General features: G+C 66.9%; 1 protein-coding gene across 1 annotated transcript in view; it reads right to left on the bottom strand.

The window, feature by feature from the left end:
* Window positions 1-1,004: 1,004 nt before the first annotated feature.
* Window positions 1,005-23,795, bottom strand: part of EVI5L (ecotropic viral integration site 5 like) — a 34,143-nt gene continuing 11,352 nt past the window's right edge. The window contains exons 11-19 of the mRNA XM_074167019.1: window positions 19,615-19,647; window positions 17,654-17,794; window positions 14,575-14,703; window positions 12,318-12,458; window positions 10,343-10,495; window positions 7,223-7,369; window positions 4,397-4,492; window positions 4,168-4,263; window positions 1,005-1,196 (exon numbers count right to left, since the gene is read on the bottom strand). Of these exons, the coding sequence (XP_074023120.1) occupies window positions 1,005-1,196; window positions 4,168-4,263; window positions 4,397-4,492; window positions 7,223-7,369; window positions 10,343-10,495; window positions 12,318-12,458; window positions 14,575-14,703; window positions 17,654-17,794; window positions 19,615-19,647 (1,128 nt within the window). The remainder of the gene's footprint in view (window positions 1,197-4,167; window positions 4,264-4,396; window positions 4,493-7,222; window positions 7,370-10,342; window positions 10,496-12,317; window positions 12,459-14,574; window positions 14,704-17,653; window positions 17,795-19,614; window positions 19,648-23,795) is intronic.

Consider the following 23,795-nt stretch of genomic DNA (forward strand, 5'->3'; position numbering starts at 1 on the left):
TGGGTGTCCCTCAATGTCCCCATGGGTGTCCTCCAGTGTCCCCCGGGTGTCCCCAAGGTGTCACCAGGCCCATGGGTGTCCCTCAATGTCCCCATGGGTGTCCTCCAGTGTCCCCCGGGTGTCCCCAAGGTGCCACCAGGCCCATGGGTGTCCCTCAATGTCCCCATGGGTGTCCCCCAGTGTCCCCCGGGTGTCCCCAAGGTGCCACCAGGCCCACAGGTGTCCCTTAGTGTCCCCCCTATGTCCCCTGGATGTCCCCCAGTGTCCCCAGGGGGCTGGCAGGTCCCCCGTGTCCCCAGGGTGGCCCCTGGGCCTCGCTGTCACCGTTGTGTGTCCGTCCCCCATCCCCCCCACCCCCCGACGTCCCCAATGTCCCCAAGGAATCGGGGTGGCCCCCCCACGTCCCCAAGGCATTGGGGGTGGCCCCGGGTCTCAATGTCACTGCCATCCCCCCATGTCCCCAAAGGCATCGGGGTGGCCTCCATGTCCTCGATGTCCCCGATGTCCCCAAGGCGTGGGGGTGGCCCCCCGGGGTCTCGCTGGTCCCCCCCCCGATGTCCCCAAGGCGTGGGGGTGGCCCCCAGCTCTTGCTGTCACCGTTGTCCCCCGATGTCCCCAATGTCCCCAAGGAATCGGGGTGGCCCCCGGGGTCTCGCTGTCACGGTTGTCCCCTGATGTCCCCAATGTCCCCAAGGAATCGGGGTGGCCCCCCCCCCACGTCCCCAAGGCATTGGGGGTGGCCCTGGGTCTCAATGTCACTGCCTCGATGTCCCCGATGTCCCCAAGGCGTGGGGGTGGCCCCCGGGGTCTCGCCGGTCCCCGATGTCCCCAAGGCGTGGGGGTGGCCCCCGGGGTCTCGCTGGTCCCCGATGTCCCCAAGGCATTGAAGTGGCCCCCGGGGTCTCGCCGGTCCCCGATGTCCCCAATGTCCCCAAGGTGTGGGGGTGGCCCCCGGGGTCTCGCCTGTCCCCAATGTCCCCGATGTCCCCGAGGGTCCCCGCGGGTCAGGGGGCGGTGGGCGGCCCCTCGGCCTCGCTGTCGCTGCTGTCCCCCATGTCCCCGAGGTCCCCCAGGTCCCCGTGGGGCAGGGCGAAGGGTGGCAGGTCCTCGTCGGAGGAGCCCAGAGAGTCCTCGTCCCCCAAGCGTGTCCCCAGGGCCACCGCCCCGAAGGCCAGCGGGCCCCGCAGCAGCCGGATCTGCGGGAACAGGGATGGGGACAAGGGGACAAGGGACACATGGGGACAAGGGGACGGGATGGGGGACAAGGGATGGGGACAAGGGGACAGGGGACAAGGGGACAAGGATGGGGACAGGGGACAAAGGGATGGGGACAAGGGACACATGGGGACAAGGGGACAAGGATGGGGACAAGGGGACAGGCGACAGGATGGGGACAAGGGGACAGGGGACAAGGGGATGGGGGACAAGGGGACAAGGATGGGGACAGGGGACAAAGGGATGGGGACAAGGGACACATGGGGACAAGGGGATGGGGACAAGGGGACGGGATGGGGACAGGGACAAAGGGATGGGGACAAGGGACAGGGACACATGGGGACAAGGGAATGGGATGGGGATGGGGGACAAGGGATGGGGACAAGGGGACAGGGGACAAGGATGGGGACAGGGGACAAAGGGATGGGGACAAGGGACACATGGGGACAAAGGGACGGGATGGGGGACAAGGGACACATGGGGACAAAGGGATGGGGACAAGGGGACAAGGATGGGGACAGGGACAAAGGGATGGGGACAAGGGACAGGGACACATGGGGACAAGGGGACGGGATGGGGATGGGGGACAAGGGATGGGGACAAGGGGACAGGGGGACAGGGGATGAGGAGAAGGGACAAGGAGATGGGGACAAGGGGACAGGATGGGGACAAGGATGGGGACAGGGGACAAAGGGATGGGGACAAGGGGATGGGATGGGGATGGGGGACAAGGGACAGGGACAAGGAGACAAGGGGATGGGGACAAGGGGACAGGATGGGGACGGGGGACAAAAGGATGGGGACAAGGGACACATGGGGACAAGGGGACGGGATGGGGGACAAGGGGACAAGGATGGGGACAAGGGGACAGGCGACAGGATGGGCACAAGGGGACAGGGGACAAGGGGATGGGGGACAAGGGGACAAGGATGGGGACGGGGGACAAAGGGATGGGGACAAGGGACACATGGGGACAAGGGGACAAGGAGACAGGATGGGGACGGGGGACAAGGGATGGGGACAAGGGACAGGGAAAGGGAGATGGGGACAAGGATGGGGACGGGGACAAAGGGACAGGATGGGGACAAGGGACAGGGGGACATGGGGACGAGGGGAAGGGGGACAGGATGGGGACAAGGGGACAGGGACAAGGGGACAAGGGACAGGGGGACAGGTTGGGGTCAGAGGACAAGGGGATGGGGACAAGGGGACAGGGGACGAGGAGAAGGGACAAGGAGATGGGGACAAGGGGACAGGATGGGGACAGGATGGGGACAAGGGACAGGGGGACAGGATGGGGATGGGGGACAAGGGGACGGGGACAAGGGGACAAGGGACAGGGGGACAGGTTGGGGTCAGAGGACAAGGGGATGGGGACAAGGGGACAGGGGGACAGGGGACGAGGAGAAGGGACAAGGAGATGGGGACAAGGGGACAGGATGGGGACAGGGATGGGGGACAGGGATGGGGGACAAAGGGGACAGGATGGGGATGGGGGACAAGGGGACGGGGACAAGGGGACAAAGGGGCAGGGGAGGGGACAAAGGGACACAGAGAAGGGGGGGGGGGGGGAGACACTGTCACCAACTGTCCCCGGGCCACGTGGCTCCGCGGGGACGTCGCTGGTGGCACCCAGGGGACATCGGCGGTGGCACCAGCCCCCCCCCCCCCCCCCCCCCCCCAACCCCGGGGGACTGTCCCCAGGGTGTCCCGGCCTTGGGGACGGCGGGGACCCTTCCCCGGGGGTGTCCCCTGTCCCCCAACAGCGGGGGTGTCACCCCCTGGGGAAGGGTCCCCCAGAACCTGTGGGTGCAGGGTAAGGCCCCCCCCCCCCCCCCCCAGCACCCATGGGTGCACAGAGGGATCCCTCACCCCCCCATGGCGCATACGGGGTCCCCCAGCACCCATGGGTGCAGTGTAGGGGGTCCCTCAGCCCCCCCCCCCGGGACATATAGGGGTCGTCCCGTGTCCCCCCCCAAGGTGCACATGGACACCCCCCCCCCCCAGCACCCATGGGTGCACATGGACCCCCCCCAGCACCCATGGGTGCATAGAGAGCCCCCCCAGCACCCATGGGTGCAGTGTAAGGGGTCCCTCACCCCCCCCCACCCGCCCCCCCCGGGACATATAGGGGTCGTCCCGTGTCCCCCCCCAGGTGCACATGGACACCCCCCCCCCCCAGCACCCATGGGTGCACATGGACCCCCCCCCAGCACCCATGGGTGCAGGGTACAGCTTCCCCAGTGTCCTTGGCTGAAGGATGTGGGTCCCCCCGGCCCCCCTGGGCGCAGGGTAGGGGTCGTCCCCCCTATCACCCTGGGTGCATATGGCTCCCCCCAGCACCCATGGGTGCATAGAGAGCCCCCCCAGCACCCATGGGTGCTCATGGACCCCCCCCCCCAGCACCCATGGGTGCAGGGTACAGCTTCCCCAGTGTCCTTGGCTGAAGGATGTGGGTCCCCCCGGCCCCCCCAGGTGCGGGGTAAGGGTCATCCCCCCCCCCGCCCTGGGTGCACATGGACCCCCCCAGCACCCATGAGTGCATAGAGAGCCCCCCCAGCACCCATGGGTGCACATGGACCCCCCCCAGCACCCATGGGTGCAGGGTACAGCTTCCCCAGTTCCTTGGCTGAAGGATGTGGGTCCCCCTGGCCCCCCCGGGCGCAGGGTAAGGGTCGTCCCCCCCCCACCCCAGGTGCACATGGCCCCCCCCCAGCACCCATGGGTGCATAGAGAGCCCCCCCAGCACCCATGGGTGCACATGGACCCCCCCCAGCACCCATGGGTGCAGGGTACAGCTTCCCCAGTGTCCTTGGCTGAAGGATGTGGGTCCCCCCGGCCCCCCCGGGCGCAGGGTAAGGGTCATCCCCCCCCCACCCCAGGTGCACATGGCCCCCCCCAGCACCCATGGGTGCACGTGGGCCCCCCCCCAGCACCCATGGGTGCCCTCACCTCGGCCTTGAGCTCCTCGATGTGGTCCTTGAGCTGGCGGATGTACTGGGCGGCATCCGAGTGGTTGAGCTGCCCCTGGATCATCCCCTCCTCCCTCTGGGTGGGTGGGTGGGGGGGTGTCAGTGTCACCCTGTCACCCTGTCACCCTGTCACCCACACCCCCCCCCCCCAACCCTTCCCGTGTCCCCTTTGTGTCCCCCCCCCCCGTCCCCCCCCCCCGTCACCTCACCTGGATCTCCAGCTCGGCCACGCGTTGCCGCATCTCGGCCAGGGCCGCCATGCTGTCGGCCTCCCGCAGCCGCACCGCCATCACCTCCTCCTTGCTCTGGGGACACACGTGTCACCCCCCCTCTGTCACCCCAGGGGGGGGGGACACCTCGGTGTCACCCCCCCCCACCCCCCCGGGGGAGGTTCCACCACTCCTCGTCCCCTGTCCCCAGGGATAAGGGACATGGGGACACCATGGAAGGGGATGTCCCCCCTGCAGCCGCACCGCCATCACCCCCTCCTTGCTCTGGGGACACACGTGTCACCCCCCCTCTGTCACCCCGGGGGGGGGGACACACCTCGGTGTCACCCCCCCCCACCCCCCCGGGGGAGGTTCCACCACTCCTTGTCCTTTGTCCCCAGGGATAAGGGACAAAGGGACACCATGGAAGGGGCCATCTTCCCGCAGCCGCACCGCCATCACCCCCTCCTTGCTCTGGGGACACACGTGTCACCCCCCCTCTGTCACCCCGGGGGGGGACACACCTCGGTGTCACCCCCCCCCCCCCCCCCCCCCCCAGGGGAGGTTCCACCACTCCTCGTCCCCTGTCCCCACGGATAAGGGACATGGGGACACCATGGAAGGGGATGTCCCCCCCGCAGCCGCACCACCATCACCCCCTCCTTGCTCTGGGGACACACGTGTCACCCCCCCTCTGTCACCCCGGGGGGGGGGGACACCTCGGGGTCACCCCCCCCAACCCCCCCAGGGGAGGTTCCACCACTCCTCGTCCCCTGTCCCCAGGGTAAGGGACAAGGGACAAGGGAAGGGGGTGGAGGGGACACTGAGGGTGCCGGGAACCCCATTGGAGGGGACACGGGGACCTTGGGGACCTTGGGGACACTGGGAACCCCAGGGGAGGGGACATGGGGACCTTGGGGACATGGGGACACCGTGGGGGACATGGGGACACCGTGGGAGGGGGCACTGAGACCCCAGGGGAGGGGGTCCCCAGGGTGTCCTCAGGGTGTCCCCAGGTGTCCCCAGGGTGTCCCCGGGGTGGGTCTGTGGGTGTCACAGTGGAGGGGACCGGGGTGTCCCTGGGGAGGGGACAGAGAGTGCCCCCCAGGCTGTCCCCAGGGTGTCCCCAGGATGTCCCCAGGGTGTCCCCACATGTCCCCAGGTGTCCCCAGGGTGTCCCCAGGGTGTCCCCGGGGTGGGTCTGTGGGTGCCACAGGGGAGGGGACAGAGAGTGCCCCCCCAGGGTGTCCCCACATGTCCCCAGGTGTCCCCAGGGTGGGTCTGTGGGTGTCACAGGGGAGGGGACCGGGGTGTCCCCACAGGAGGGGAGCGGGGTGTCCCTGGGGAGGGGACAGAGAGTGCCCCCCAGGCTGTCCCCAGGGTGTCCCCACATGTCCCCAAGGTGTCCCCGGGGTGGGTCTGTGGGTGTCACAGGGGAGGGGACAGAGAGTGCCCCCCCAGGGTGTCCCCAGGATGGGTCTGTGGGTGCCACAGGGGAGGGGACTGGGGTGTCCCCACGGGAGGGGAGTGGGGTGTCCCCGGGGAGGGGACAGAGAGTGCCCCCCCAGGGTGTCCCCAGGGTGGGTCTGTGGGTGTCCCCATGGGAGGGGACCAGGGTGTCCCTGGGGAGGGGACAGAGAGTGCCCCCCAGGCTGTCCCCAGGCTGTCCCCAGGGTGTCCCCAGGATGTCCCCAGGGTGTCCCCACATGTCCCCAGGGTGTCCCCAGGATGGGTCTGTGGGTGTCACAGGGGAGGGGACCGGGGTGTCCCCACAGGAGGGGAGCGGGGTGTCCCCGGGGAGGGGACAGAGAGTGCCCCCCCAGGGTGTCCCCAGGGTGGGTCTGTGGGTGTCCCCATGGGAGGGGACCAGGGTGTCCCTGGGGAGGGGACAGAGAGTGCCCCCCAGGCTGTCCCCAGGCTGTCCCCAGGGTGTCCCCAGGATGTCCCCAGGGTGTCCCCACATGTCCCCAGGGTGTCCCCAGGATGGGTCTGTGGGTGTCACAGGGGAGGGGACCGGGGTGTCCCCACAGGAGGGGAGCGGGGTGTCCCTGGGGAGGGGACAGAGAGTGCCCCCCAGGCTGTCCCCAGGCTGTCCCCAGGCTGTCCCCAGGGTGTCCCCACATGTCCCCAGGGTGTCCCCACGGGAGGGGACCGGGGTGTCCCTGGGGAGGGGACAGAGAGTGCCCCCCCAGGGTGTCCCCAGGTGTCCCCAGGGTGTCCCCAGGATGGGTCTGTGGGTGCCACAGGGGAGGGGACTGGGGTGTCCCTGGGGAGGGGACAGAGAGTGCCCCCCAGGCTGTCCCCAGGGTGTCCCCAGGATGTCCCCAGGGTGTCCCCACATGTCCCCAAGGGTCCCCAGGGTGTCCCCGGGGTGGGTCTGTGGGTGTCACAGTGGAGGGGACCGGGGTGTCCCCACAGGAGGGGAGCGGGGTGTCCCTGGGGAGGGGACAGAGAGCCCCCCAGGATGTCCCCAGGGTGTCCCCAGGGTGTCCCCACGGGAGGGGACCGGGGTGTCCCTGGGGAGGGGACAGAGAGTGCCCCCCCAGGGTGTCCCCAGGTGTCCCCAGGGTGTCCCCAGGATGGGTCTGTGGGTGCCACAGGGGAGGGGACCGGGGTGTCCCTGGGGAGGGGACAGAGAGTGCCCCCCAGGCTGTCCCCAGGGTGTCCCCAGGATGTCCCCAGGGTGTCCCCAGGGTGGGTCTGTGGGTGCCACAGGGGAGGGGAGCGGGGTGTCCCCGGGGAGGGGACAGAGAGCTCCCCTGCCCCCCCCCCTGCCCCGGGGGTGTCCCCAGGGGGTGGTGGCGGTTGTCCCCGCGGTGTCCCCACCTTGCACTGGGCCTCGGCGTGTTTGCGGTGGCTCTCGCTGAGCTGCGCCTGCAGCCCCTTGCTCTGCGCCGCCGCCACCCGCAGCTGCTCCCGCAGCCCCGCACACGTCTGCTCGGCCCGGCTCAGCACCGTGCGCTGGATCTGGCCCTGGGGGGGGACACCCGTGTCACCTCCCTGTCACCAACCTCCCCCATCACCCCCCCAACCAGCCCCCAGAGTCCCCCCGTCATCAGTCCAGTCCTGGGGAGGGGGGACACCACGGTCCCCAGCACCCCCCCAGCACCCACAGCCCGGCTCAGCACCCTGCACCGGATCTGGCCCTGGGGGGGGGGACACCGGTGTCACCTCCCTGTCACCAACCCCCCCCATCACCCCCCCACCAGGTCCCACAGCCCCCCCATCCATGGGTCTGGTGCTGGGGAGGGGGGACACCACGGTCCCCAGCACCCCCCCCAGCCCCAGACATGTCTCCCAGCACCCTGCGCCGGATCTGGCCCTGGGGGGGGGACACCCGTGTCACCTCCCTGTCACCAACCCCCCCCCCATCACCCCCCCAACCAGCCCCCATCACCCCCCCCATCCATGGGTCTGGTCCTGGGGAGGGGGGACACCACGGTCCCCAGCACCCACAGCCCGGCTCAGCACCGTGCGCTGGATCTGGCCCTGGGGGGGGGGACACCGGTGTCACCTCCCTGTCACCTCCCTGTCACCTCCCTGTCACCAACCCCCCCCATCACCCCCCCAACCAGCCCCCATCACCCCCCCCATCCATGGGTCTGGTCCTGGGGAGGGGGGACACCACGGTCCCCAGCACCCACAGCCCGGCTCAGCACCGTGCGCTGGATCTGGCCCTGGGGGGGGGGACACCCGTGTCACCTCCCTGTCACCTCCCTGTCACCTCCCTGTCACCAACCCCCCCCATCACCCCCCCACCAGGTCCCACAGCCCCCCCATCTATGGGTCCGGTCCTGGGGAGGGGGGACACAGGGATGTCACCACGGTCCCCAGCACCCCCCCAGCACCCACAGCCAGGATCTGGCCCTGGGGGGGGACACACCGGTGTCACCTCCCTGTCACCTCCCTGTCACCAACCCCCCCCATCACCCCCCCACCAGGTCCCACAGCCCCCCCATCCATGGGTCTGGTCCTGGGGAGGGGGGACACCACAGTCCCCAGCACCCACAGCCCGGCTCAGCACCCTGCACCGGATCTGGCCCTGGGGGGGGGGACACCCGTGTCACCTCCCTGTCACCTCCCTGTCACCTCCCTGTCACCAACCCCCCCCATCACCCCCCCAACCAGCCCCCATCACCCCCCCCATCCATGGGTCTGGTCCTGGGGAGGGGGGACACCACAGTCCCCAGCACCCACAGCCCAGCTCAGCATCCTGCACCGGATCTGGCCCTGGGGGGGGGACGGGACACCGGTGTCACCTCCCTGTCACCAACCCCCCCCATCACCCCCCCAACCAGCCCCCAGAGTCCCCCCATCATCAGTCCAGTCCTGGGGAGGGGGGACACCACGGTCCCCAGCACCCCCCCAGCACCCACAGCCCGGCTCAGCACCCTGCACCGGATCTGGCCCTGGGGGGGGGGACACCGGTGTCACCTCCCTGTCACCAACCCCCCCCATCACCCCCCCCCCAGGTCCCATCACCCCCCCCATCCATGGGTCTGGTCCTGGGGAGGGGGGACACCACGGTCCCCAGCACCCACAGCCCGGCTCAGCACCCTGCACCGGATCTGGCCCGGGGGGGGGACACCGGTGTCACCTCCCTGTCACCTCCCTGTCACCTCCCTGTCACCAACCCCCCCCATCACCCCCCCACCAGGTCCCACAGCCCCCCCCCTCCCCCCATCCATGGGGCTGGGGAAGGGACACACAGGGCTCCCAGTCCCCCCCCCAGTTCAGCCCCCACGACTCCAGTACCCCCCCAGTTCAGCCCCCACAATTCCAGTCCCCCCCCAGTTCAGCCCCCACGACTCCAGTCCCCCCCCAGTTCAGCCCCCACAATCCCAGTACCCCCCCCAGTTCAGCCCCCACGACTCCAGTCCCCCCCCAGTTCAGCCCCCGCAATCCCAGTACCCTCCCAGTTCAGCCCCCACGACTCCAGTACCCCCCCAGTTCAGCCCCCGCAATCCCAGTACCCCCCCAGTTCAGCCCCCACGACTCCAGTACCCCCCCAGTTCAGCCCCCGCAATCCCAGTACCCCCCCCAGTTCAGCCCCCACGACTCCAGTCCCCCCCAGTTCAGCCCCCAGAATCCCAGTACCCCCCCCATTTAAGCCCCCAATGACTCCAGTCCCCCCCCGGTTCCCTCCCAGTGCCCCCCCAGTCTCCTCCAGTCCCCTCCCAGTGCCCCCCATTTACGCCCCGAATGACTCCAATCCCCCCCCCAGTTCCCTCCCAGTCTCACCCAGTCCCTCCCAGTGCCCCCCCCAGCTCTGACCTGGCTTTCCAGCTGCAGCACCCCTGGCCCCAGTCCCTCCCAGTGCCCCCCCAGTCTCCTCCAGTCCCCCCCATTTAAGGCCCAAATGACTCCAATCCCCCCCCCAGTTCCCTCCCAGTCTCACCCAGTCCCTCCCAGTACCCCCCCCCAGCTCTGACCTGGCCCTCCAGCTGCAGCACCCCCGGCCCCAGTGCCCCCCCAGTCTTCTCCAGTCCCCCCCATTTAAGCCCCGAATGACTCCAATCCCCCCCCCAGTTCCCTCCCAGTGTCCTCCCAGTCTCTCCCTGTCCCTCCCAGTGCCCCCCCCAGCTCTGACCTGGCCCTCCAGCTGCAGCACCCCCGGCCCCAGTCCCTCCCAGTGCCCCCCCAGTCTCCTCCAGTTCCCTCCCAGTGCCCCCCATTTAAGCCCCGAATGACTCCAATCCCCCCCCCAGTTCCCTCCCAGTGTCCCCCCAGTCTCTCCCAGTGCCTCCCAGTGCCCCCCCCAGCTCTGACCTGGCTTTCCAGCTGCAACACCCCCGGCCCCAGTCCCTCCCAGTGCCCCCCCAGTCTCCTCCAGTTCCCTCCCAGTGCCCCCCATTTAAGCCCCCAATGACTCCAGTCCCTCCCAGTTCCCTTCCAGTCTCCCCCAGTCCCTCCCAGTGCCTCCCAGTGCCCCCCCCCAGCTCTGACCTGGGTCTCCAGCTGCAGCACCCTCTGCCTCAGCGCCCGTAGCTCGGCTTGGGCCTGGGCCTCCCGTAGCCGCGCGGCCACCACGGCCTCCTGCAGCGCGTTGGCGTTGCCCCTCCGCGGGGACTCCTTCCAGCGCCCCCCCGCCCGGCCGGCCTGTGCCCCCCCGCACCCGTCAGCCACGGGGTGGGGGGGGGACGGACCTAGGTGGCACCCCGAGGGGACCCGGGTGGCCAGGAGGGAGCCCAGGTGGCCAGGAAGGGATGGAGGCATTGGGATGAGAGGCCCAGGTAGCCAGGAGGGGACCCAGGTGGCCAGGAGGGAGCCCAGGTAGCCAGGAAGGGATGGAGGCATTGGGATGAGGGACCCAGGTGGCCAGGAGGGGACCCAGGTGGCCAGGAGGGAGCCCAGGTGGCCAGGAAGGGATGGAGGCATTGGGATGAGGGACCCAGGTGGCCAGAAGGGGATCCAGGTGGCCAGGAGGGGACATGGGTCAGGACAAGGGACTCAGGTGGCCAGAAGGGGACCCGGGTGGCCAGGAGGGAGCCCAGGTGGCCAGGAAGGGATGGAGGCATTGGGATGAGAGGCCCAGGTGGCCAGGAGGGGACCCAGGTGGCCAGGAGGGAGCCCAGGTGGCCGGGAAGGGATGGAGGCATTGGGATGAGGGACCCAGGTGGCCAGGAGGGGATCCAGGTGGCCAGGAGGGGATATGGGTCAGGACAAGGGACTCAGGTGGCCAGGAGGGGACCCAGGTGGCCAGGAGGGAGCCCAGGTGGCCAGGAAGGGATGGAGACATTGGGATGAGAGGCCCAGGTGGCCAGGAGGGAGCCCAGGTGGCCAGGAAGGGATGGAGGCATTGGGATGAGGGACCCAGGTGGCCAGAAGGGGATCCAGGTGGCCAGGAGGGGACATGGGTCAGGACAAGGGACTCAGGTGGCCAGAAGGGGACCCAGGTGGCCAGGAGAGGACCCAGGTGGCCACAGGTGGAACCAGGTGGCCAGGACAAGGGATCCAGGTGGCCAGGAGGGGACATGGGTCAGGATGAGGGACCCAGGTAGCCAGAAGGGGACCCAGGTGGCCATGGGAGGACTCAGGTGGCACCCCAAGGGGACCCGGGTGGCAGGGAGGGGGACCCGGGTGGCCAGAAGGGAGCCCAGGTGGCCAAGAAGGGATGGAGGCATTGGGATGAGGGACCCAGGTGGCCAGGAGGGGACCCAGGCATCTGAGAGGTAGCCCAAGGGCCTGGGAGGTAGCCCAGGGGTCCAGGAGGTGGCCTGGGTGTCCTGGGAGGTGGCCCAATGGTCTGGGAAGGTGGCCCAGGTGACCAGGAGGGGACCCAGGCATCTGGGAGGGACCCAGGGCTCCGGAAGGTAGCCCAGGGGTCTGGGAGGTGGCCCAGGAGGCCAGGAGGTGGCCCAGAGGTCTGGGAAGGTGGCCCAGATGGCCAGGAGGGGACCCAGGTGGCCAGGAGGGGACCCAGATGGCTAGGAGGGGACCCAGGCTTCTGTTGGTGGTGGTGGGGAGATCCAGGCATCTGGGAGGGACCCAGGGCTCCAGGAGGTGGCCCAGAGGTCTGGGAAGGTGGCCCAGATGGCCAGGAGGGGACCCAGGTGGCCAGGAGGGGACCCAGATGGCTAGGAGGGGACCCAGGCTTCTGTTGGTGGTGGTGGGGAGATCCAGGCATCTGGGAGGGACCCAGGGGTCCGGGAGGTAGCCCAGGGGTCTGGGAGGTAGCCCAGGAGGTGGCCCAGAGGTCTGGGATGGTGGCCCAGGAGGCCAGGAGGTGGCCCAGAGGTCTGGGAAGGTGGCCCAGATGGCCAGGAGGGGACCCAGATGGCTAGGAGGGGACCCAGGCTTCTGTTGGTGGTGGTGGGGGGATCCAGGCATCTGGGAGGGATCCAGGGGTCCGGGAGGTAGCCCAGGGGTCCGGGAGGTGGCCCGGGTGGCCGGGAGGTGGCCCGGGTGTCCCCGTCCTCACCTGCCAGCTGTCACTGAGGTCCTTGACCTGCTGCTGGAGCTCGGAGAGGGACTGGACGGCCTGGGCCTCGCGCAGGGCCAGCGCCTGAAGCTCCTCCTGCAGCCGCACCACGTTGTCCTCCTCCGGCAGCAGCGTGCTCCGCTGAGGGGACACGGGGACATGGGGACATCGGCGGGGACACCACGGGGTGGGGACACCACGGGGCGGGAGCGTCGGGTATCCTTAGGGACAGCCCAGGATGGGGACACCCCAGGGCAGGGGTGGTGGACACCATGGGATGGGGACACCATGGGATGGGGACATGGGGACATCGGTGGGGACACCACAGGGTGGGGACACCATGGGATGGGGTCACCATGGGATGGGGACACCATGGGATGGGGACATCGGTGGGGACACCACAGGGTGGGGACACCAAGGGACAGGGGCCTCGGATATCCCTGGGGACACCCTGGGATGGGGACACCATGGGATGGGGACATGGGGACATCGGTGGGGACACCACAGGGTGGGGACACCATGGGGCAGGGGCCTCGGATATCCCTGGGGACACCCTGGGATGGGGACACCATGGGATGGGGACATGGGGACATCGGTGGGGACACCACAGGGTGGGGACACCATGGGATGGGGACATCGGTGGGGACACCACAGGGTGGGGACACCAAGGGACAGGGGCCTCGGATATCCCTGGGGACACCCTGGGATGGGGACACCATGGGATGGGGACATCAGCAGGGACATGGGGACATCGGTGGGGACACCACGGGATGGGGACACCCTGGGACAGGGACATTGGTGGGGACATGGGGACATTGGTAGGGACACCACAGGGTGGGGACACCACGGGACAGGGGCCTCAGATATCCCTGGGGACACCCTGGGATTGGGGACACCCTGGGATGGGGACACCACGGGATGGGGACACCATGGGATTGGGGACATTGGCAGGGACATGGGGACATCGGTGGGGACACCACGGGGTGGGGACATCACGAGGAGGGGGCGTCAGGTATCCTTAGGGACACCCCAGGAGGGGGACAACCCGGGAAGGGGACACCACGGGATGGGGACACCCTGAGACGGGGACATAGGTGGGGCTATGGGGACATTAGTGGGGACACCACGGGATGGGGACACCCTGGGACAGGGGCCTCAGATATCCCTGGGGACACCCTGGGATGGGGACACCACGGAATGGGGACACCACGGGATGGGGACATTGGCAAGGACATGGGGACATCGGTGGGGACACCACGAGGTGGGGCCATCAGATAGTCTTGGGGACACCCCAGGGCCACCCGTGTGACCCTCCCCATCCCCAGGGCCATCCCTGGGAATGTCCCCAAGGCCACCAGTGTGACCATCCCTGTTCCCAAGGCCACCCATACAACTGTCCCCAAGGCCACTGATGTCACCATCCCCAGGGCCACCACCGACCATCCCCAAGGCCACCCACATGACCATCCCTGTCCCCAAGACCACTTGTGTCACCATCCCCAAGGCCACCATCACAACCGTCCCCATCCCACCCCTGTGACCCTCCCCATCCCCAGGGCCACCCACATGACTGTCCCCAAGGCCAATGATGTCACCATCCCCAGGGCCACTCCTGGGACCGTCCCCAAGGCCACCCAATGACCATCCCTGTCCCCAAGACCACTCGTGTCATCGTCCCCAAGGCCACCCAATGACCGTCCCCATCCCCAAGGCCACCCAATGACCATCCCTGTCCCCAAGACCACTCGTGTCATCGTCCCCAAGGCCACCCAATGACCATCCCCGTCCCCAAGACCACTCGTGTCATCGTCCCCAAGGCCACCCAATGACCATTCCCGTCCCCAAGGCCACCCAATGACCATCCCTGTCCCCAAGACCCCTCGTGTCATCATCCCCAAGGCCACCCCTGTGACCCTCCCCAAGGCCACTGATGCCACCATCCCCAGGGCCACCCCTGAGACCGTCCCCAAGGCCACCCAATGACCATCCCTGTCCCCAAGGCCACCCAATGACCATCCCCATCCCCAAGACCACTCGTGTCATTGTCCCCAAGGCCACCCAATGACCATCCCCGTCCCCAAGACCTCTCGTGTCATCGTCCCCAAGGCCACCCAATGACCATCCCCGTCCCCAAGGCCACCCCTGTGACCATCCCCAAGGCCACCCAATGACCATCCCCGTCCCCAAGGCCACCCCTGTGACCCTCCCCACCCCCAGGGACGGTCCCCAAGGCCACCCCCGGGGTTGTCCTTGTCACCTTCTCCATGTCGAGGACCTTGTCCTGCATCTCCTTGAGGGCGCCCAGGGTCTCGCTCTCCCGCAGCCGCGACTGCTCCAGCTCCGTCTCCAGGTGGGTGACAAACTCCTCGCTGAAGCGCGGGTTCCCCTGGGGACGTCCCCAAGGCGTCACCAGGGCGGTGGGGGACGACGTCGCTGTGTCCCCCTCCTTCCCTCACCCGGGGGCGGTGGCACCGACCCCCCACCCCCCACCCCCAAACCCAGCGGGGCACGGATTGGAAGGGGGAAAGGGACGGCTGGGGACATTTGGGGGCATCTGGGGACCCTTGGGGACGTGTGGGGACATCTGGGACACTTGGGGACGCCAACCTGTTGGTGCTGCAGCTGCAGGTCCCTGTCCCACCACCTTTTCCTGCGGTGGTGGCACTGACCACCTGCCCCCAAAACCCAGGCAGGGACTGAAAGAGGGACAGGGACCCTTGGGGACGCTTGGGGACATCTGGGGACTTTTGGGGACGCTTGGGGACAGTTGAGGATGCTGACCTGCTGGTCCTGCAGCTGGCAGATGGTGGCCTGGCCACATGGTGGGTTCCTGTCCCCACCATGGTGGTGGCACTGACCCCCACACCCAAACCCAGGCACCAGTTGAAAGGGGGTAAGGATCCTTGGGGACATCTAGGGACGTTTGGGGACATCTGGGGACACTTGGGGACATCTAGGGACACCAACCTACTGGTCCTGCAGCTGCAGGTCCCTGTCCCACCACCTTGTCCCGCGGTGGTGGCACTGACCACCTGCCCCCAAAACCCAGGCAGGGACTGAAAGAGGGACAGGGACCCTTGGGGACATCTGGGGACCTTTGGGGACGCTTGGGGACAGTTGAGGATGCTGACCTGCTGGTCCTGCAGCTGGCAGATGGTGGCCTGGCCACATGGTGGGTTCCTGTCCCCACCATGGTGGTGGCACTGACCCCCACACCCAAACCCAGGCACCAGTTGAAAGGGGGTAAGGATCCTTGGGGACATCTAGGGACGTTTGGGGACATCTGGGGACACTTGGGGACATCTAGGGACACCAACCTACTGGTCCTGCAGCTGCAGGTCCCTGTCCCACCACCTTGTCCCGCGGTGGTGGCACCGACCACCTGCCCCCAAAACCCAGGCAGGGACTGAAAGAGGGACAGGGACCCTTGGGGACATCTGGGGACCTTTGGGGACGCTTGGGGACAGTTGAGGATGCTGACCTGCTGGTCCTGCAGCTGGCAGATGGTGGCCTGACCACGTGGTGGGTTCCTGTCCCCACCACGGTGGTGGCATCGACCCCAAGCCCAGGCACGGATTGGAAGGGGGATGGACAGGGACCCTTGGGGACATCTGGGGACCCTTGGGGACAGTTGGGAACCCTTGGGGACATCTGGGGACCCTTGGGGACAGTTGGGGACACCAACCTGCTGGTCTTCAGCTGGTGGATGGTGGCCTGACCATGTGGTGGGTTCCTGTCCCCACCACGGTGGTGGCACCGACCCCAAGCCCAGGCACGGATTGGAAGGGGGATGGACAGGGACCCTTGGGGACAGTTGGGAACCCTTGGGGACATCTGGGGACCCTTGGGGACAGTTGGGGACGCTGACCTGCTGGTCCTGCAGCTGGCGGATGGTGGCCTGACCACGTGGTGGGTTCCTGTCCCCACCACGGTGGTGGCATCGACCCCAAGCCCAGGCACAGATTGGAAGGGGGATGGACAGGGACCCTTGGGGACAATTGGGAACCCTTGGGGACATCTGGGGACCCTTGGGGACAGTTGGGGACGCTGACCTGCTGGTCCTCAGCTGGTAGATGGTGGCCTGGCAACATGGGTGGGTTCCTGTCCCCTCCACCGACCCCAAGCTCAGGCACAGATTGGAAGGGGGAAGGACAGGAACCCTTGGGGACCCTTGGGGACAGTTGGGAACCCTTGGGGACATCTGGGGACCCTTGGGGACAGTTGGGGACGCCGACCTGCTGGTCCTGCAGCTGGCGGATGGTGGCCTGACCACGTGGTGGGTTCCTGTCCCCACCACGGTGGTGGCATCGACCCCAAGCCCAGGCATGGATTGGAAGGGGGATGGACAGGGACCCTTGGGGACAATTGGGAACCCTTGGGGACATCTGGGGACCCTTGGGGACAGTTGGGGACGCCGACCTGCTGGTCCTCAGCTGGTAGATGGTGGCCTGGCAACATGGGTGGGTTCCTGTCCCCTCCACCGACCCCAAGCCCAGGCACAGATTGGAAGGGGGAAGGACAGGAACCCTTGGGGACCCTTGGGGACAGTTGGGAACCCTTGGGGACATCTGGGGACCCTTGGGGACACTTGGGGACGCTGACCTGCTGGTCCTGCAGCTGGCGGATGGTGGCCTGACCACGTGGTGGGTTCCTGTCCCCACCACGGTGGTGGCATCGACCCCAAGCCCAGGCATGGATTGGAAGGGGGATGGACAGGGACCCTTGGGGACAATTGGGAACCCTTGGGGACATCTGGGGACCCTTGGGGACAGTTGGGGACGCCGACCTGCTGGTCCTCAGCTGGTAGATGGTGGCCTGGCAACATGGGTGGGTTCCTGTCCCCTCCACCGACCCCAAGCCCAGGCACAGATTGGAAGGGGGAAGGACAGGAACCCTTGGGGACCCTTGGGGACAGTTGGGAACCCTTGGGGACATCTGGGGACCCTTGGGGACACTTGGGGACGCTGACCTGCTGGTCCTGCAGCTGGCGGATGGTGGCCTGACCACGTGGTGGGTTCCTGTCCCCACCACGGTGGTGGCATCGATCCCAAGCCCAGGCACGGATTGGAAGGGGGATGGACAGGGACCCTTGGGGACAATTGGGAACCCTTGGGGACATCTGGGGACCCTTGGGGACAGTTGGGGATGCCGACCTGCTGGTCCTCAGCTGGTAGATGGTGGCCTGGCAACATGGGTGGGTTCCTGTCCCCTCCACCGACCCCAAGCCCAGGCACAGATTGGAAGGGGGAAGGACAGGAACCCTTGGGGACCCTTGGGGACAGTTGGGAACCCTTGGGGACATCTGGGGACCCTTGGGGACACTTGGGGACGCCGACCTGCTGGTCCTGCAGCTGGCGGATGGTGGTCTGGGCGCGCTGCAGGTTCTCGGTGGCCGAGGTGCAGCGCTGCTTGGTGACCGCCAGCTCCCGCTTGATGATGTAGTTCTCCTCCGCCTCCTGCGCCCGCGTCACCTGGCCCTTGGGGACAGCGGGGGACGCGTCACCGACCGGGGACGTGTCACCAACGTGGGGACGCGTCACCAACACGGGGTGGGGGGACAGAGGGGTGTGACCCCCCCCCACCCCCCTCCACCCCGACCCGCCAGTGGGGCACTGGGAGGGGGGTGGAGGGGACGAGGTGGGGGGTGGTGGGGACATGGGGTGACATCGGGGACAAGCAGGCGGTGGTGGGGACGAGGAGGTGACACTTGGGGACATGGGGTGATGCTGGGGATGAGGAGGTGACCTTGGGGATGTGAGGTGGTGGTGGGGACAAGGAGGTGACCTTGGGGACATGAGGTGACCTTGGGGACGTGAGGTGACCTTGGGGGACGTGAGGTGCTGGTGAGGACGAGGAAGTGACCTTGGGGACATGAGGTGACAACGGGGACATGGGGTGACCTTGGGGGACATGAGGTGGTGGTGAGGACAAGGAAGGGATCTTGGGGACATGAGGTGACAACGGGGACATGGGATGATGCTGGGGATGAGGAGGTGACCTTGGGGACATGAGGTGGTGGTGGGGACAAGGAGGTGACCTTGGGGACGTGAGGTGACATCGCGGACATGGGGTGATGCTGGGGATGAGGAGGTGACACCTGGGGACATGAGGTGACCTTGGGGAAGTGGGGTGATGCTGGGGATGAGGTGACGTTGGGGACATGAGGTGACACCAGGGGACATGGGGTGACCTTGGGGACATGCAGTGATGGGGTGACACCAGCCCCACGGGAGGTGACACCAAGGACAGGAGGGGTGACACCAGCACTGGGGGGGGTGACACTAGCCCTGGGGGGTGACACCAAGGACCAGGAGGTGACACCAGCCCCACGGGAGGTGACATTGAGGATCAGGGGGGTGACACCAGCCCTGGAGGGTGACACCAGCCCCACGGGAGATGACACCGAGGACAAAGGGGGGTGACACCAGCCCTGGGGGGTGACACCAAGGACAAAGGGGGGTGACACCAGCCTTGGGGGGTGACACCAGCCCCACGGGAGGTGACACCGAGGCCAAGGGGAGGTGACACTGAGGACCAGGAGGTGACACCAGCCACACTGTAGGTGACACCAAGGACAAAGGGGGGTGACACCAGCCCCGGGGGGTGACACCAGCCCCACGGGAGGTGACACCGACGACAAGGGGAGGTGACACCAGCCCTGGGGGGTGACACCGAGGACCAGGAGGTGACACTGAGGACAAAGGGGGGTGACACCAGCCCTGGGGGGTGACACCAAGGACAAAGGGGGGTGACACCAGCCCTGGGGGGTGACACCAGCCCCACAAATGGTGACACCGAGGACAACGGGAGGTGACACCAGCCCCGGGGGGTGACACCAGCCCTGGGGGGTGACACCGAGGACCAGGAGGTGACACCGAGGACAAAGGGGGGGTGACACCAGCCCCACGGGAGGTGACACCGAAGACAAGGGGAGGTGACACCAGCCCCACAGAAGGTTTTTGACTTAAAATCCCCAGGTTTTGACTTAAAATCATCAAAACGGGGTTTTTTTCCCCTATTTCGGCCAAACCCTGCCCCCCCCCCCGCCCCCCTCGCCCCAAAACCACCCATTTTTCACCGATTCCCCCCCAAAATCCACTCCCCCCCCCCCCAATCCGGGGAAGGTGCGCGGGAGCCTCCGGAAAAGCAGGAAAAAAAAAAAGGGGGGGGGGAAATTGAGGAATTGAGGCAAAACGGCCCAAAACGAGGAGGAAGGGGGGGGGGGGGAAGGCGAAAGGGCGCAGAAATGGGTTAAAAAGAGGCGGAAAAGAGAAAAATAGCTATTTTTTGACGCTACCTGGATGAGCCTGTCGGCGAGAGCCGCGCTCTCCTGCCGGGGGCGGGGGGGGGGGGGCAAAGGGGGGGGGGGGGGGGAAGGAAAAAAAGAGAGAAAAAAGAGGAAAAAAGAGGAAAAATAGATAAAAACGGAAGCGGCGACAGCGCGAGGCCCCCGAGAACCTTCCCCCTCCCCCCCCCACCTCCCTGCCCCCCCCCCCCCCCCACCGTTTTGGGGTGAAATCCAAGGATTTGAGCTCTTTTGCATTTCCTGGGGGGGGGGGGGGGATTTTGGGTGGGAAAGGGAGAAAACGGACGGTGGTTGGGTTTAAAACGCCCGGTTTTGGATCAAAATGGGGCTGGGGGGGGGGGCTGGGGGAGTTGGGGGTGCAGCCCGTAAATGGGGTGCCGGGGGGGGGGGGGGTTTGGGTGCCCCTGGGGGGGGTTGGGGTGCCCTGGGTGCCCCCAGGGGGGCTTTGGGTGCTCTGGGGGGGGGGGAATTGGGGTGATCTGGGGGGGCTGGGTGCTCTGGGGGGGTTTTGGGGTGCCCCTGGGGGGGGTTGGGTGCTCGGGGGGAGTTTGGGGTGCCCCTGGGGGGGGGTTGGGTGCTCGGGGGGAGAGGGGGGGTTGTTGTGCCCTGGGTGCCCCCAGGGGGGCTTTGGGTGCTCTGGGGGGGGGAATTGGGGTGATCTGGGGGGGCTGGGTGCTCTGGGGGGGTTTTGGGGTGCCCCTAGGGGGGTTGGGTGCTGCCGGGGGGGGATTCGGGTGCCCTGGGGGGGGGGGTTTGGAGCCCCTGGGGGGATTTGGGGTGATCCAGGGGGGAATTGGGGTGCCCCTGGGGGTTCTGGGGTGCCCTCAGGGTGGTTTTGGGGTGCCCCCAGGGGGTTTGGGTGCACCCGGGGGGATCTGGGGTGATCCAGTGGGTTTTGGGGTGCCCTTGGGGGGGATTAGGTGCTCTGGGGGGGGGGAATTGGGGTGATCTGGGGGGGGGTTGGGTGCTCTGGGGGGGTTTTAGGGTGCTCCCGTGGGGGGTTGAGGTGCCCTGGGGGGGTTTTGGGGTGCCCCTGGGGGGATTTGGGGTGATCCAGGGGGGTTGGGGTGCCCCTGGAGGGGTTTGGGTGCCCCAGGGGGTTTTGGGGTGCCCCCAGGGGTATTTTGGGTGCTCGGGGGGGGGAGGCTGGGGTGTCCCCAGTGGGTTTGGGAGCCCCTGGGGGGATTTGGGGTGAGCCAGGGGGCTTTGGGGTGTCCCTGGGGGGGGTTGGGTGCCCTCGGGGTGGTTTTGGGGTGTTCCTGGGGGGGGGGGGGTGGGAGCCCCTGGGGGGATTTGGGGTGAGCCAGGGGGTTTTGGGTGCCCCTGGGGGGGGTTGGGTGCCCTCAGGGTGGTTTTGGGGTGCCCCCGGGGGGTTTTTGGGTGCCCCTGGGGGGTTTTGGGGTGCTCTGGGGGGGGTTTTGGGGGTGCTGGTCCAAGGGGTTCACCTTCTCCAGGGTCTCGATGCGCTGTTTGAGGAGCCGGTTCTCGGTGCGGAGCCGCTGGGGGGGGGGGGGGGGGGGCGGAAACGGGGGACAATTAGTGTTTGATGTCCCCAAGATGGGGGGGGACACACCTTGGGGACATCCTGGGGACAGGGGGACACCGGGGAAGGTGGCCCCAGGGTGGGTAAAGCCCTCCCCAATGGCTCTGGTGGCCCCAGGGATGGGTCAAGTGGCCTTGGGTGGCCCAAAGAACCCTGAAGGTGGAACAAGGTGGCCCCCAGGAGGGCTTTAGTGGCCCTTGGGGACAGGCCAAGTAGCCTTGGGGACACCTCAAGTGGCCTTGGGTGGCCCAAAGAACCCTGAAGATGGGACAAGGTGGCCCCAGGAGGGCTTTAGTGGCCCTTGGGGACAGGCCAAGTAGCCTTGGGGACACCTCAAGTGGCCTTGGGTGGCCCAAAGAACCTTGAAGATGGGACAAGGTGGCCCCAGGAGGGCTTTAGTGGCCCTTGGGGACAGGCCAAGTGGCCTTGGGGACACCTCAAGTGGCCCTGAGATGGATCATGGTGGCCCCAGGGTGGCTTAGGTGGCCCCAGGGATGGGCTAAATGTCCCCAAGGATGGGTGAAAGTGGCCTTGGGTGGCCCAAAGAACCCTGAAGATGGGACAAGGTGGCCCCAGGAGGGCTTTAGTGGCCCTTGGGGACAGGCCAAGTAGCCTTGGGGACACCTCAAGTGGCCTTGGGTGGCCCAAAGAACCCTGAAGATGGGACAAGGTGGCCCCAGGAGGGCTTTAGTGGCCCTTGGGGACAGGCCAAGTAGCCTTGGGGACACCTCAAGTGGCCCTGGGATGGATTATGGTGGCCCCAGGGTGGCTTAGGTGGCCCCGGGGATGGGCTAAATGTCCCCAAGGATGGGTGAAAGTGGCCTTGGGTGGCCCAAAGAACCCTGAAGGTGGAACAAGGTGGCCCCCAGGAGGGCTTTAGTGGCCCTTGGGGACAGGCCAAGTAGCCTTGGGGACACCTCAAGTGGCCTTGGGTGGCCCAAAGAACCCTGAAGATGGGACAAGGTGGCCCCAGGAGGGCTTTAGTGGCCCTTGGGGACAGGCCAAGTGGCCTTGGGGACACCTCAAGTGGCCTTGGGTGGCCCAAAGAACCCTGAAGATGGGACAAGGTGGCCCCAGGAGGGCTTTAGTGGCCCTTGGGGACAGGACAAGTGGCCCTTGGGGACATCTCAAATGGCCCTGGGATGGGTCATGGTGGGCCCGGGGTGGCTTAGATGGCCCTAAAGATGGGTGAAAGTGGCCTTGGGTGGCTCCAACTGCTCTGTGACAGGCCAAGTGGCCCAGGGATGGCTCAAGTGGCCCTTGGGGACATCTCAAATGGCCTTGGGATGGGTCATAGTGGCCCCAGGATGCCTTAGGTGGCCCCAGGGATGGCTCAAGTGGCCCTGGGATGGGTTAAACGTCCCCAAGGTTGGGTGAAGGTGGCCTTGGGTGGCTCCAACTGCTCTGTGACGGGCCAACTGGCCCAGGGATGGCTTAAACGGCCCTTGGGGACATCTCAAGTGGCCTTGGGATAGGTCATGGTTGCCCCATGGTGGCTTAAATGGCCCTGGGACCACCTCAGGAGGACTCAAAGGGCTCCAGGAACGGGTGAAGTGGCCCTGGGATGTCCCAAAGTGGCCCCAGGGTGGCTTCGATGGCCCTGGGGCTGGGCCACTCCGTGCCAAGAGGCCTCAAGTGGCCCCGGGGAGGGGCCAAGTGGCCACGAGGAGGCCTCAAGTGGCCCAAGGCCATCAACCCTTGACGTGTCCCACCTTGATCTCGATCTGCTCCTCCATCTCCTTGTTCTTGAGGGCGGCGTATTCCTTCTCCAGCCTGTGGGGTGGGGGACACGACACGGGGACAAACTGGGAGACCAGGACCGGGGGCGGGGAGGGGACACCAGAAGCCACCTGGGCTTGTGGCCCTGTGGCTACTGGGGTGGGGTGGGCCGGGGGGGGGGACGATGACACCCCAAGAACCCGTCTTCCCATCTCACCTCTTCATCTTCTTGGGGTTGTACTTGACCTGGAAGGCCCTGAGGATGAGTTTGTCGGGGCAACTGTCGAACTGGTGGGGAATCACCTTCTGGAAATACTGGGAGGAAACTGGTCGTGAAATGGAGCGCCCCCCCCCACCCCGGGGGGGGTAAAATAGAGAAAACCACCCCAAAAAATAGGGCCCGTTGCCTCAAGCCGCCCCCAAAAAACGCCCTCGTTGAGTAAATCCAACCCAAAATGCCATTTATTGAGTCAACCGGCCCCAAAATGCCACGTATTGAGTCTAAAATCGCTTAAATTTGCCCCAAAAGACGACCTGTTGGACAAATTTGCCCCCAAAATACGATCCGTTGACTAAATCTGTCCCCCAAAACACGTCCCGTTGGGCAAATCCACCCCAAAACCACGTCCCGTTGGCCAAATCTGCCCCAAAACCCATGGTCCATTGGATGAATCTACCCCAAAACATGATCCATTGGAAGAATCTGCCCCAAACCACGTCCCGTTGGCCAAATCCACCCCAAAACCACGTCCCGTTGGACAAATCTGTTCCAAACCACATGGTCCGTTGGCCAAATCTGCCCCAAAACATGTCCTGTTGGCCAAATCTGCCCCAAAAAACACATCCTGTTGGCCAAATCTGCCCCAAAACATGATCCATTGGAAGAATCCGCCCCAAACCATGTCCCGTT

This window comes from Numenius arquata, unplaced genomic scaffold (assembly GCF_964106895.1).
Source record: "Numenius arquata unplaced genomic scaffold, bNumArq3.hap1.1 HAP1_SCAFFOLD_916, whole genome shotgun sequence".
Taxonomy (NCBI): Eukaryota; Metazoa; Chordata; class Aves; order Charadriiformes; family Scolopacidae; genus Numenius; species Numenius arquata.